Source organism: Phyllostomus discolor, chromosome 6 (genome assembly GCF_004126475.2).
Source record: "Phyllostomus discolor isolate MPI-MPIP mPhyDis1 chromosome 6, mPhyDis1.pri.v3, whole genome shotgun sequence".
NCBI lineage: Eukaryota > Metazoa > Chordata > Mammalia > Chiroptera > Phyllostomidae > Phyllostomus > Phyllostomus discolor.
In genome coordinates, this window is record NC_040908.2 from 94,599,611 (window position 1) to 94,615,417 (window position 15,807).

At 35.8% G+C, this 15,807-nt stretch overlaps 1 protein-coding gene across 3 annotated transcripts in view; it reads right to left on the minus strand.

The window, feature by feature from the left end:
• The window catches only part of DYNC2H1 (dynein cytoplasmic 2 heavy chain 1), a 319,367-nt gene that overhangs the window by 21,308 nt on the left and 282,252 nt on the right, over nt 1-15,807 (minus strand). For all 3 annotated transcript variants that reach the window (XM_036028642.1, XM_028516717.2, XM_028516716.2), the window contains 2 exons: nt 5,513-5,622; nt 4,243-4,324 (listed from right to left, as the gene is read on the minus strand). In XM_036028642.1, coding sequence (XP_035884535.1) covers nt 4,243-4,324; nt 5,513-5,622 — 192 coding nt within the window. The remainder of the gene's footprint in view (nt 1-4,242; nt 4,325-5,512; nt 5,623-15,807) is intronic.

The following is a 15,807-nucleotide window of genomic DNA, read 5'->3' on the forward strand; positions in this document are numbered from 1 at the left end:
ATGTAAATTAGATTGTTTGAGATTTTGTTTTTGTTTTTTTTTTTTAGGAAGATCTGTAATGCTATGAATTTTCCTCTCAGGAGTGCTTTTGCTATATCCCATAAATTATGGATTTTTGTGTTCTTTTTTTCATTTGTGTGAAGGTATCTTTTCATTTCTTCCTTGATCTCACTGTTAACACATTGTTTAGTCACATGTTATTTAATCTCCATGTGTTGGTGTGTTTTCTATTTTTCTTTTGCTTGATTTCTATTTTAATACCATTATGGTCAGAGATGATGCCTGGTGTGATTTCAATCTTCTTAACTTTCTTGAGACTTCTTTTGTGTGCTATATATGATCTACCCTAGAAAATGTTCCATGTGCACTTGAAAGGAATGTTTATTTTGCTTTTTTGTGATGTAATTTTCCAAAGATATCAAGTAAATCCACCTGTTGTACTATGTTATTTCAGGTCTCTGTTTCCTTGCACGTTTTCTGTCTGGGCTATCCATTCTTTGATGTCATTGGGGTACTGAAACCTCTACTACGACTGTTTTTGATCTCTCCCTGTATGTCCATCAAGATTTACTTTAAATATTTAGGTGCTCCTACAATGGGTACATGAATGTTTACTAAGGTTCTATCCTCTTGTTGGATGGATCCTTTTATCATTTATGTAGTGTCTTTCTTTGCTTCTTATTATAGCTTTTGTTTTACAGTCCATGTTGTCTGATATAAATGTTGCTACCTCAGTTTTTTTCATTTCTATTTGCATAAAATATCTTTTACATGTCTTTATATTTAGTCTGCTTGTGTCATTCATTCCGGTGTTGGTCTTTTGTAGGCAGCATGTATATAGATCATGCTGTTTTTTTCCATTCAGCTACCCCGTCTTTTTTTTTTTTTTTTAAGAGAAGGAGAGATACATCAATGAGTGGTTGACTCTTGCATGTTCCCCACTGGAGAACCAGGCACATGCCCTGACTGGGAATCGAACCAGCAACCCTCTGGTTCACAGGCCAGCACTCAATCCACTGAGCCACACCAACCAGGGATACCCTATGTCTTTTTATTGAAGCCTTTAAGCCATTTACATTTAAAGTAATTATTGGTAGACATGTAGTTATTGCTATTATTTTATTTTTTAAATTATGTTCTTCTGTGTTTTTTTCCCCTTAAGGATGACCCTTTAACAGTTCTTTTAATTGGGGAAAACAGTTCTTCAAACACAGTTCTTTCATTGTTTGGTGGTAATGAACTGCCTTAGCTTTTTATTGTCTGAGAAGCTCTTTATTCCTCCTTCAATTTTAAATGGTAGACTTGCTGGGTAAAGTAGGCATGGTTGTAGATCCCTGCTTTTCAACACTTTAGATATTTCATGCCAATCCCTTCTGGCCTGAAATGCTTCTGTTGAATAATCAGCTGACAGCCTTATGGGAGCTCCCTCTTAGGTAACTGTCTTTTTTTGCTGCTTTTAAAATTCTCTATTTGTCTTTATGCTTTGCCATTTTAAGTATTATGTATCTTGGTGTGAGTCTCCTTTGGGTTCATCTTGTTTGTCACTGTCTGGGTTTCCCATACTTGTGTGACATATTTTCCTTTACAATGTTAAGGAAGTTTTCAGTAATTATTTCTTCAAACAGATTCTCAATCCCTTGCCTTCTCTCTTCTCTTTCTGGTAACCCTGTGATGTGGGGGGTGTTACCCTTCATGTTGTCCCAAAGGTCACTTAAACTGTTTTCGTTTTCTTAAAATTTGTTTTTCTTTTGGCTGCTCTGAATGGGCGCTTTCTGTTACCTTGTCCTCTAAATCACTGATTTGATCCTCTGTTTTATGTAACTTACTGTTTATTTCTTCTTGGGTATTCTTCATTTCTGACTGGTTCTTTTTTTAAGGTTTCTATGTCTCTTTTCATGCTGTTATAGTTCTAAGCTCCCTGAGCATCATTATAACCATTTTTAAAAATCTACTATCTGATAAATTGATTGCCCCCATTTAATTTAGCTCTATTAATGCAGATTTCTCCTGTTCTTTCATTTGGGGCATGTTTGTTTGTCTCCCCATTTTGGCTGCTGCTTTGTATTTGTTTCTTTGTATTAGATAGATGTGCTCCACCTCTGATTCTTGGTATGATGGCCTTATATAGTAGGTGGTGCAATCTCCCTAATCACCTGAGCTGGGTGTTCCAGGAAGGTCCCTTGTGTGGGTTATGTTAGCCCTCCTGACGTAACTGAGTCTTGATTGCTATTGGCTCATTCCTGTCTGGGTTCAACCCTTAAGTTGGCTGATTCTGAGGACTGACTCTTACCACAGTGTAAAAACTGCTTTGCAGGTGCTGACCAAAAGAGTGGAATTTGGTTCAGCAGGGCTTAGTGCTTGCTGAGATCTTTCTTTGGATATGCCGCTTGTGAAAGTATTTGGGTACTATTCTTATGTTGCCTAAAGCTGGCAAATTGGTGTTTTTGTTCTGGCACTTCTTGCAAGGGACTCTAGTGCAGGTCGACATCAGATGCTGCCTGAGACTGGTCCCAGGGAACCTGTTTGGTGATACAAAGTGATCCACAGTTTGTGGCTTCCTTTGTTGGACCTATGTGTACATGAGAAGGTTCAAGCTGTGCACCAAGTACCAAGCCAGTACTGAGCCTGCGGGCACGTAAGCAATAGGCACAAGGCATTCCAAAATATGCCTCCACCTGACTCTGCCTGCTAGCTGCCTGTTAGGTTCAGGCACTGATAGAACCTCTGGCAATAGTCAAGTTGCATGAGGCAGGCTCTCAGTGAGTCACCAGGTAGAGGCAGATTTGATACAGGTTAAAATTTGGTGCTAGTACTGGGTCTGAAACCACCCAACAAAAGTCCCACTGGGTGCCCATAGACCTTTGTGTGTGTGGGGGGGAGGTTCTCAAGGAGTCATTAGGGTGAGTCATTAGGAGTCAACAGACCAAGATTGGACCTTGTGAAGGAAGGGCTCTACATGGTCAGGTTGCAAGGGATAAACTGGTCCCTGTCTTAGAGCCACTCGAAAAAGTCTGTATCAGATTCTGCTAGGAACTTCTGGAGAGCCCGAGCTCCACAATGTGAGGCCACCAGGAGTCAAGATGGTGGGGCTGATGGATCTCCTATGAGGGGGAGGTGCAGTGGCCAGGATCACAAGAAAGTAAGGTAATGGCCTTCACTTCAGAGCTACACAAGTCATCACTGACACCCCCTGATCTGCCTGAACCTCTACATGTTGGCCCAGGTGTGAATTGCGTGGGACTACAGGGAGTCCAGAAGGTGGGGTTACTGGGTTCCCCCAGGTGAAACACAGTATCTGCAGTGTGTGAGGGGGACTTGGTATAGAGATCTTGGCAGCTGTCCTTTCAGCTCTTCCTTGGAGCCACAAATCCCAGTCTCTCTTCACACAACTCTAGTTTGCCCCACCCTCCCTCTTTTGGAACCCAGGATGAGTAGCTGTGAAAGAGATTTTGTGCACTGGCCCTTTAAGAAGGCACTTTGGTTTCTAGCAGATTTCCATCTCTCCCTGGTAGACAGAATCCCCACTGGTTTTCATAGCCAGATGTTATATGGGCACCCCTTCCTGGCTCAGGTGCTCTGGGCTGGGAAGCCTGGCTTGGGGTTGAGGCCCCATGCTCCTCATGGAGTCCTCTGTAGCTGAAATATCCCTGCAGAATCTTAGCCGCCATACATGAGAGCAGGGCCAGCCCTTTTCGTGTCTCCGTTCTTCCAACCAGTCTTAATGTGGATTCTTCTGTAAATCCTTGGTTATGAGACTTCTTTTCAGCTAGTCTTCAGTTGGTTATTCACATGATTGTTCTATATTTTAGTTGTAATACCAGTTTAGTCTTGGAAGGAGGTCAGTAACTTCTATCTACTCCACCACCATCTCCTGGGTCTCCTAGTCTATTTTTATATGTTATATTTCTACATCCTTTATTTATAGTAAATATTTATTGAATTGAATTTTAGAGAAGGTAATCTAACATAACTTTGAGATTTGTATCATCTTTTGCCATTATTTTCAAATATGTTGTATCTCTAAGGTTCTTATTTTTGCCTTAGAAAAAGTTGTATTTTGTACAAGTTCTCATGCTAAATCTTAACTTATGTGATTTCTCACGTATGTAATACAATCTATCTCTGCGAATCTTACACTATAAAGATAGAAGATTTTGAGATTGGAATTACAGAATATTTTCATCACAATTGGTAAAAATGGAATTTTGAGACTCAGAAAAACATTTAGAATTAGTCTAATACCTTAATCTGCAGCTTTGCTTCTTGCAGTCGACCTTTCCAGGAGGCTACAAATTTAAGGCTATCCACAGAACAGCCCATTGCCCTGCAAAAGTAAAGCATCAAATGTTAGAGAGAACTAATTCTCAGGAAGGACAATGTAAAGAGTAATAGAAGCCCTGGCTGGCGTAGCTCAGTGGATTGAGTGAGGGCTGCGAACCAGGCATCATGGGTTCGATTCCCAGTCAGGGCACATGCCTAGGTTGCATGGCCCCCAGCAACCGCACATTAATGTTTCTCTCTCTCTCTCTCTCTTTCTCCCTCCCTTCCCTCTCTAAAAATAAATAAATAAAATAAAAAAAAATAAAAAAGCAATAGAAGATACATATATTCTAATTTATTTAAAATTAAAACATTTACAATATACAAGTAATAACAATCTCTTAAGGTAGAATTCTCACTGCATTTTTTAAGTTAACTGATGTTATGTCAGTCTCCTCTTCAAGGTTGTATATGTTCCCTGTGGGTAGGGCCTTTATTTTACATTCTCCATTTTGACCATCATCCTCAAATTCAGACATTTGAAGGGTATGGAATAAACGTTTATTAGCTGAACTGAAATATTAATATTTATAATATGATCCTCACGCATTATAAATTAAAATCCCTCTAAATCACTGAACAACTAAATTTTATCCAGTATATTTTTGGAAGTGTCTCTTTTTTTCCCATTCTATCTTTGTTAAAAATTATAGACTATACATGAAATTATAATGCAAATTTGTCACAAAAATAACTTAATCATCACATACTGTTCCCTATGAAAAAGCCTGGTTACCACCATCCAATAGAATTTTCTGCAATGATAAAAATATTTTCAAGCAGTCCGAAATGATAGCCACTAGCCACATGTAGCTTTTTGAGCAATTCAAATGTGAATAATATGAAAAATTATATTCAAAACTTTACTTAACTTTATTTCATTTATCTTTAATTAGCTCTATTTGACTTCAGCCTACCATACTTTTCACAAAAGGTCTAGATAAATAAATAGCCAAAATTTTAAAAGTTAAATTTTACCTTTTTCAGTTCTAATAAAAAACACATCATAATTAAAGCAATATCTTTTAAACTAAAAGTAAACTGTATAATTAAAAGTCAAGTATTAGGAAATAACACAACTATCTGGATTCAACAATAATTTATTTCTTGACAATTAAAGGGATATAATCAGAAGTGAATAAAGAGAAGTATAATTACCCTCACAGATAAATAAGCATTTCCTTTTAATTACCTTGCAGTTTCTTGGCGGAGAGCATTGAGAAATGTGTCTGGGTGAAAGAGTTCTGAGAGGTCAAGTGTATCAGAGAGAAGAGCCTGTATTTCTGCTTTCTCTACCCAGCTCTAGAGGGGAAAAATGCACACACACATACATTTTAAAACTTTGTAAATTTGAAAGATAAAAAATTCTATTAAAGGATTATTATGCAGAAGTCATTTTCATTTAGAAACTTGTGCTGTTCTAAATGGTTTGAAAGGCTGCCTATAGAAAACAAAGATTTCCACTGTACATTGTGAAACCTGTTATAGTTTTTGACATAATATCCATTTAACACAAAAAAAGCTTCCTTGCATAACTTTTTGTTAGTAAAAATCTACTCAAAATGGAAAGTACAAAATGTGAAAATTAATCTAATATATAGTGTTTCAGTTGGGCTGGCACTTTTCATGGTGACTCTCCTCTCAAAGCATGCTTAGGAGACACTGAGCAACTGGGTCTAACTAACTCTAGAGTCCCCAGGGCGCCCAAGTCTTGGCAATGCAAACTGAACAAGGGTTCCAGCTTTATATCTGACAGTGAGTTTGCCAGTTTACTGAAGCAAGTATTACAGCAGAGGGCAATGTCCAGAAAAAAATAATTTTTTGTTAAATGATGTTTTTAAATAGTCTTTTCTACTTATCTGCCATTTGGTACAGCAAATTATACACCATTTAGAAAATAATACATAATGATAAAGAATGCTTAATGAGTATAATTAAATTGCCATTTGGAACAAATAACAAAAATAACATGCAGTTTTGTGCAACTTTTACTATATATTTTCCATGTATCAACCAAATTATGCTTACCACAACCCTGAAAGTCAGTATTAATATCCCGTTTCTCAATGATGAAATAAAGATATGGTGAGGTTAAAGTCAGGCCCAAGGTCACAGAGTTAGTAAGTGCTGGAGTCGGGTAATAAACTCAGGCAGCATAATGTGATTTGTTTCTCTGTAATATTTGCTGGAGGTGCTATGTGTCTTAAGAGGAAGATAGCTTACTGATGACTTTTGAATCAGTCTGTTATTTCATCTGCTGTATAGAGATGATGATACCATAGTAATGTCAGCTATGAAAAACATGCAGAATTTTCTTTACTAAGTAATTTATTATGCATGCTTTCTAAACAGTCTAAGAAAAAACTGTGTTAATTTATTACAGTGTAGAAAGGCTATGTCTTGTGTACTGCAACACCCTGTTAACCACCCACGCATTTACACTTGTCAGCCAGGTCTAGAATAAGAGAAATTAAAATCGCCACAGCTAGGGTGTTTGTATTTTTATCTTAATGTATTTGACTACTACTCCTACATTGTAACAAAAGCGTTGCTATGTTCTCCGACCAATTGAAAATATATTGATTTTATGTGTAGAACTAGAGATCATTTAACAAAGTATGATTGTTGCTTCTTGGATATTAACCTTTATGATAATACAATTTCATAAAGTACCTACTTTCAATTAAATAATTTAAAATTATGAATATTGCATATTATTTACTCCCTATCAAATATGTTCATTCTATTATCTGCCTTCTATTTTTATTACCTAAACAGTCAACAAAGATGCTTACATGATAATATTTATTTCTGTTATTTTGAAACAGTTGTTTTAAAAAATATTTACAGAGATTTCAAATTATATTATTATTTCATTGAATTCTTTAAAATTAATTTTGAATTTAAAACCCCCAAAAGAGCCCTGCCTGGTGTGGTTCAGTGGATTGAGTGACAGCCCGCGAACCAGAGGGTCACCAATTTGATTCCCAGTCAGGGCATATGCCTGGGTTGTGGGCCAGTATTGAGTGTGCAAGAGGTAACCACACACTGATGTTTTTCTCCCTTTCTCCTTCCCTTCCTCTCTCTCTAAAAGTAAATAAACAAACTCTTAAAAAAAAAACCCTCCAAAAGTTTATGCCATAAATGGGTATGCACATGTTCAACTTAATTAAAAATTACAGTGTGGCTGATGGATATTTACTTCATTAATGTTTAATTAATATAGTTATTTTCCACAAATAAGAAAATGAATTAACACAATGATAGATGGTTTTCACATTTATTGAAACACATGTAAGATAGGATCATCCTTAATAATTATGCAAATTTAAAAACTAAGTTATGTTTTTAAGGCTAGCAGAATGAGGAATGATAATACTCAAATGTTAGTAAGTGTGCAAGATGGATAAAATTTTAGTAGAAATATATACTGGTATGATATTTCTGTAAAACAACTTGGTAAAATGTGCCAAAGCTTTAAACATATTCAAGTTATTTTACTCAGTAATTCCTTTTCTTGAAATGTATTTTAAGGTATAATCTAGAGGTGATCACATATGGTTTGCTCACTTAAAATTATTTATCATATTAAGAAATTGGAATCATAATTATAACAGAAACTAGAATAATTTATAGAAAATAGAAATTAGCTAATAATAAGTATTAGCTAATTAAATTATGGTACATAAATACAATAAAAATTGTGTAACAATAGAAAGTCATCATTGAAGAATATTTAATGACACTGGGATATGCTCACAACCTAATGAATTTATCAGAATCTAAAAAGGTATGCATAGTGTATTTATGTAACCTACTTATGTAAAAACAGTATTTGAATACATAGAACAAATATTGAAGGAAGAATATCAAAATATATTATTTCAGCTGGGACTGGCCTACAGCCTGTCTGTCTGCATGCCTTGGCCTTGGTAGCTCAGTCGGTTAGAGTGTTGCCTCAATATATCAAGGTTGAAGGCTCGATCCCTGGTCAGGGCATATACAAGAATCAAACCAATGAATGCATATATAAGTGGAACATAAACAGACACTTCCTGTTTCCTCCCCCGCCCCACTCTCTTTCTCTCTCTCTCTCAAATCAATAAATAAAAAAAAATTTAAAGAGAAAAATCTGTCTGGAGTTCAAGAGAACAAGATTGAGTTGAAACAGTTTCCTAGAGTTCTAATCATTTTGACAATATGATCTTTAAAAACAGTTTCTTGCTTCACATACTTCATTAATAAGGTAACCTTGCCTACCAATTTTAGAGAACTGTTTTAAAACATGTATTGAGTACATTGTAGTTAAGATTCTATCCATTAATGTTTGGCTATCCATTTACATTGACTTTAATTCTTTACATCTCCCAATTTTGATGTGTTGTGGTTTGACATTTATTTAGCTAAATTCATTTCTAATTTTCTGTTATATCTTCTTTGACCCACGAGTTATTTAAAAGTAGGTATTTAATTTCCAAATATTTGAAGATTTTTCTACAAATTTGTTATTAATTTCTACCTTAATTTAATTTTTGCCTGAGAGCATACTTTGTGTGGATTAAATACACTTGTATACATCTACCTTGGTAAAATTCTGTGTGTACTTGAAAAGAACACTGTGTATTCTGCTGTTATTGGTTGGAATGGTCTATAAGTATCAGTTAAATTAGTTAATAATGTTGTTCAAGGATTCTATATCCTTACTGATTTTCTGTCTACTTATTCTGTCAATTATTGAGAGGTATGCTGAAATCTCCCACTTTGTGGATTTATCTATTCCTCCTCACAGAAGTATCAATTTTTATGTTTTTGCATTTGAAACTCTTATTAGATACGTAAATGTTTAGTATTGTGTTCTCTTGATAACTTGATCACTTTATCATTATAAAATAACCCTCATTATCCCTCGTTATAGTCTTTCCTTTTAGAACTGTTTGCTTGGTATTAATACAGTTGCACGAGCTTTGCTTTGATTAGTGCTTTCGTAGTATATCTTTATTCATCATTCTACCTTTAAAGTGCAATGCCTTGATACCTAATGCCATCACCATTAAATTTTATTTTATCCAATCTGACAATTTTTACCTTTTAGTTGGTTGCTTTGAAAATTGTCAACTTTTGAAAATTGATGATTTATTTTAATATTATTCAGGGGAAAATGAGCTTATAAATTGCCATATCTTGCTCAGGACAATTTTAGAGTTTAGGCTGAGCAAAATCAAATTCAATGAATAAAATTATGGCTTTAATAGTAATTATTATGACATCAGTAACATAACATAATTACATAATAATTATAACATGTACTTCCCTAACAGTAGAAATAGATGTCCTTATAACAGTATATAGGGCCCTCGCTGCCTACCTCTGCCCCAGTTCCAACCTCCCTTTCTCAAATCGTAACATTCTAACCTTGCCTCCTCTGACCGCCTTTCTGAAAAAAACTCTCTGCTTCAGGGTACTTGCTATTCCTCAGCTTGAAACTTTCTTTAGCGGGCACAATTTCCTTACTTTCTTCAAGTCTCTGTTCAAATACCACCACATCACAGATGCCTTCCCTAATTCTCCCATTTCAACACCACAGATTTTCTGTGTGTTTTACCTTTATATACAAAACTCTGCATGCTACTAATAGGAATAAGGAAAGAAAATGAGAATCTAAGGTCAAGTCGGTCAAGCTAATTCAAAAGCAATCCCCACCCCTCATGGAATTAGTTAAAGTTTTCATAAAGTAAGGACTTTACTGATGTTGCTTTTCTGTCAGTGTTTCAAAGCAAATCATCTAAAAAATCTAAAATTTCATTTTCCCATTTTCATATTTTTAGGCATTTTATCTCAATCAACTTTGAAAGGAACAGGTGTGTTGGCTTTTGAGTCTTCAGTATTACATGCTTATAAATACATTCTGATGTTCTTGGCCACTCTCACCCCCATCAAATCTAGAGACATGCTGAAAGCTGCCTAAACTGCAAGAAACCTCTCGGTGCCGTACCACTCTTCAGTGTGGATCTACATCCCTAGAAGGCTGGGTAAGATTTCTTAATCACTTCCATTTCTCCTCCTAAGGCACAGAAATCGTATTTGGAAATAAGACCTTGTTTTTGTGGTAATTTAACCTTTATTCATTTTTGAACTCCTTATGAAGACGCTAACTATTCTGTAGAATGTGAATGCCAGGATTAGTGGGTAGATCTGGAGCCACAGTAAAGTAGGTGCTATTTTCCTGTAAGATATCTTGTTAGAAACAATATTAACTAGACTAGGAAATTTCTCCATACACTGGTATATAAATACAACTTGACATTGCTAAATGGTATTGTAGAAAAAAATATATACAAACTGAATACTCACATTTATTTCAGTGGAAAAAACTACACATAATATAGTAATCTCTTCCCTTTGCTTACTATTTCTTTAAACGTAATATCTTAATTTTCCCCACACAATGTTAATATTTTCTTCCTGTTTTTTAAAAATATATATATTGATTTTAGAGAGAAAGGGAGGGAGAGAAGGAAAGAAATATTAATGTGAGAAACATCAATTGGTTGCCTCCCATATGAGTCCTGACCTGGGATTGAGCTGCAGTCTAGGTATGTGGCCTGACCAGGAACCGAACCAGCAAGTTTTTGGTGTGTGGGATGATGCTCCAACCAAGTCACACGGGCAAGGGCTATTGTCTTTCTGTTGTAACCCTTGTCATAGTGAGTACCATGCCTGCCTCCGTGGGGATGAAAAAGAACACTTTTGAAGGATTTTCAAACTATTTGCAATTTATTGTTAGGCATTCTTTATAAGTGCTTCTGGTATTTTAAAAAACTAAGGTTTACTACCAATTATTTATTAGGCAAATTGCAAATAATATAAAAAAAGAAAAACAAAAGTTTCTAGTACTTTGGGTCATACTTTAATGGTTATCAATATCTGGATTGTCAAAAATACTTTTAAAAACACTCCCAAACAAAAAACAACCCAAATCTGGGGACTTCTGGCAAGATGGAGGCATAGGTGGATGCACCGTACCTCCATGCACAACCAAGATTAGAACAACAACAATTTAGAGGCAGAATAACACCCAGAGCTGACAGAGAATTTATCTGAATGGAAGTCGGACAGCCAAGAAATTGAAGTAGATCCGTTCCTCCAGACCGGTAGGAGGGGCGGAGACGAGCAGCAGCCGGCACAGGGCTCGGCAAGCGGAGAACAGGGAGAACTGGGTGCTTAAGGCACTGGGAGCGCGTAAGCCGTAAGCCGTCCGCCCTCCGGGCGTAGGCAAGTGGCAACTGGTGGACCCAGTGAGGCTGCGATTGTGAACCAGGGCAGAGTTCGCAACCCAGGATCCCAGGGAAGGGACTGACATCCCAGGAGAACGGAGCTACTGCCATTGTTCCCTCCGGCCCCTGCCCCGTCACAATCTAGCAACTGGGGTGCCCGGCCCCGGTGAACACCTAAGGCTCTGCCCCTCACCATAACAGGAGCAACCAGACCAAAAAAACAAAAAAACAAAAAAACAAAAAAAGAGAGAGAGAGACATATATCAAACAGAAAAACAGATCAATGCCCCAGGGCTCTCATCCTTTTGAGCAACCAAGAGATAGCCAATTTATCAGATGCACAGTTCAAAACACTGGTGATCTGGAAGCTCACAGAATTGGTTGATTTTGGGCACAAATTACATGAAAATTTGCAGGTTACCATAAAAGAGATGAAGGAAGATGCACAGAGAACCAATAGTGATGGGAAGGAAACTGGGACTCAAAACAATAGAGTGGACCAGAAGGAAGAAAAAAAAAGCCAAACAGGAAAGAATGAAGAAATAAGAATTCAAAAAAATGAGAAGTTTAGGAACCGCCAGAACATCTTTAAACGTTCCAACATCCAAATTATAGGGGTACCAGAAGGGGAAGAGGAAAAGCAACAGATTGAGCATGTATTTGAACAAATAATAAAGGAGAATTTCCCCATTCTGGCAAAGGAAATAAATTTCCAGGAAGTCCAGGAAGCACAGGGAGTCCCAAAGAAGTTGGACCCAAGAAGAAACACACCAAGGCACATCATAATTACATTAGCCAAGGTAAAAATGAAGGAGAGAATCCTAGAAGCAGCAAGAGATAAGGGGACAGTCATCTACAAAGGAGTTCCCATCAGACTGTCAGCTGATTTCTCAAAAGAGACCTTACAGGCAAGAAGGGGCTGGAAAGAAATATGCCAAGTCATGAAAGACAAGGACCTATATCTCAGGTTACTCTATCAGCAAAGCTTTCATTTGGAATGGAAGGGCAGATAAAGTACTTCTCAGATAAGGTCAAATTAAAGGAGTTCATCATCACCAAGACTTTATTTTATGAAATGTTAAAAGGACTTATCTAAGAAAAGAAGATAAAGAAAAAACATGTATAGTAAAAGGACAGCAAAGTCACAATTATTAACAATCACACCTAAAGCAAAACCAAAAGAAACTAAGCAAACAACTAGAACAGGAACAGAACCACAGAAATGGAGATCACATGGAGGGTTAGCAACAGGGGAGTGGGAGGAGGAGAGAGGGGGAAAAGGTACAGAGAATAAGTAGCATAGATTGTAGGTTGAAAATAGATAGGGGGAAGGTAAGCATAGTATGGGAAATGTAGAAGCTAAAGAGCTTATAAGTATGACACATGGACATGACTAAAGGGGGGGATATGGGAGGGAGAGGGTGTACAGGGTGGAGGGAAGTGAAGGGGGGAAAATGGGACAACTGTAATAGCATAATCAATAAAATATATTAAAAACATAAAAAATAAATAAAAAACAACCCAAATCTTTAACAAAATAAGGAAGAAGCAAAAAATGTCACTCAAATTAGTGAGATATCCAAAATAAACAAAACAGTAGTAGTAAACCTAGGTACTTATGAAATTGAAAGCTTGTTACATAATTCTCATTGCTTTAAATGAAAAGCAGCTAAGATAAACTTTTTAAGAAGAACGAATTATGACCATGTGGCTTAGTAATGAATACAGATTCCGGGACCAATTAACATCTAATATGAATTTGGTAATAGCATGATAGATACCTAGAAGGCTACTTACATCTTCTAATTCTACAGTTGACTGGTCTAATATTTAAAATGTAAACCATTTCCTGACTAGTACTACTTGGTCTTCATTATTGACTCCTCATCCTTATCTGGATTTCTCAGTACTGGAGTGTACCAGGGCCCACTATTTGGTCAGTCCTATGTTTTTAAAGACCATCTTTATGACTGATGACTCCCAACTTCAAATCTCTTGCTCTAACCTCTGTCCTTCACCTATTTCCCTGATATTTTCACCTTAATGTCTAAAAGGTATCTAAGCTTAACATGTTCAAATCAGAACTCTTAATTTGTAAAGCCATCTCCCTCTTCCCTAAGAAACATGCTCTATCACCATATCCTTCAACTCAGTGAAAAACTCAACCAATTGCTTGGGCCAAAACCTTGAAATCATTCTTCCCATCTCTCCCCCATGCCCCATAGCCAAACCCACAGGTCTAACATTGAAACTTACCATTGCTTCACTGCCACATTCACCACTCCAGTCCATAACACCATCATAACCTCAGTTGCATTAGTTTGCTCCCATTCTTTTCCCTACAGTCTGTTCTTCATGCACCAACAGAATAACCTTTTAATCCCCTAATCTCAACCATCCACTGAGTATCATTGCTCAGACTAAATTTAAAGCCTCTTACCAAAGCCTTCATGAACCTATGTCAGGGACCCTGGAGACACATTTAGCCTCATTTCCAGTAGCACTGCTCTTTATGTACATGTTCCAGCCACCCTGGCTTCCTTTTTATTCCTTAAGCAAGAAAGTACATTCCTTTCTCAAAGATTTTGCATGTGCTTGTCTCTCTGCCTAGATTCGCCCCCACTTCCACAGCAAGATGTTCATGGTTTGCTTTCTTATTTCATTAAAGTCTCTGTTTAGATATCGCCCATTAAGAGTTCATTTAACTTGACCACTCATTCTAAGGTATTAACCTCTCCAACCCAACACTTTCTAGCTACTTTAATCTATATTTTTCTTTATAGTATCTTGATGTTTACTAGAAATAAAATTCAGTTTAACTTAAGTATTTGACCAAGATCTATTATTTGCCTTCACTTTCTTGTTGGCCAAATAAAAAATAAGTGGCTGCTTTAGAAGTGTTCTGACAGCCTAGAAATGAGCAATACATATATTTGTATGAGCACAAATGCTACTACCCTATTTAATAAGTTTAACAAAGTTCTTAACATCAACAATGCATGCCATTTAGATTTACTTTAAATATTAGATTACTTACTATCATATTTAGATGGCCATTTTATATACCACTTACAGTGAAAATAACCCCTTATTATGCTTACAGGTTAAATTATTTTAGTCTAAATTTTGGTATGTATGCATTATTGCAAGAGCAAAATTTTAAAAATGATTGTAAACTTTAGAGTTTAATAAATAGAAAAATATGGATAATAATACAAATATATGAGAATGCATTAAGTAGATAAGTGTTAGGAATACTGTTAGAAGCATTTTAGCTAAGGAATAGTAATAAAAATTTAACTAATACAAATAATCATATACTTATCTGGCTATGTTGAAATCCAGATCTTTGTAAAATTGCTTGGCATACTTTGACAACACTATATAAAATTTATAAAATTACCTTTAAGGGCAAAATTCAGTTGTAGGTTATTTAATTTTATATAATGATGAATACTTCAAAGGTTAGTCCTAGACGGGCACACTTGCTGCCTTGTGAGGACTAAACAACAATGAAATACTTCAAAATGAATATCTCTGCCATCTCAAAATTTCTCAAGGAGAAAATGCCCTGTAATGTCATCTACAAACATATCCAGTACAAATCATCTTCAGTCCAGATATAAAAATAAAAAAAAGGAATTAGGTAGATTAAATATTTATTTCTCACAAAATTTCAAACGAAAAGACATTAAAAAGAATACTTACTTAGGAACAATTTTTAAATTGAGGTTTTGCATCCATGAAGGTTTAAAAAAAAGCCTGACAAAATCATTGATATAGATTACAAATCATTTTCAGGCTATGAAATCAAGAAATTTTGGGATTTCTTTAACCTGTGGATCTTATATTCAAGATTCTTCCTAGCAAACATATCACTGAAATATATGTTACTATATACAAAAAAATAATATTATTGGTGCTATTATTAAATAGCCTACTTCAAAATTATGGGCAATAGACAATTAGATAAGCATATACATCACAAAATCTTTTTGAAGTGACAACATGTAACTTAGTAATAAAACCTATCACCATTTTCCTTGTTTGTGAAGTTTTCCAGTTTGCAAATAGATGTCAACAAGGTGAATCTGATAGAAGATATATTATAGAATGGAAAATCAGTATTCAATTATCATTGACAGTGGAACAAATTTTGCAAAGGCAAAATTGATTTGGAAATTAAAAGCACACAATATTTTGTTTATACCCT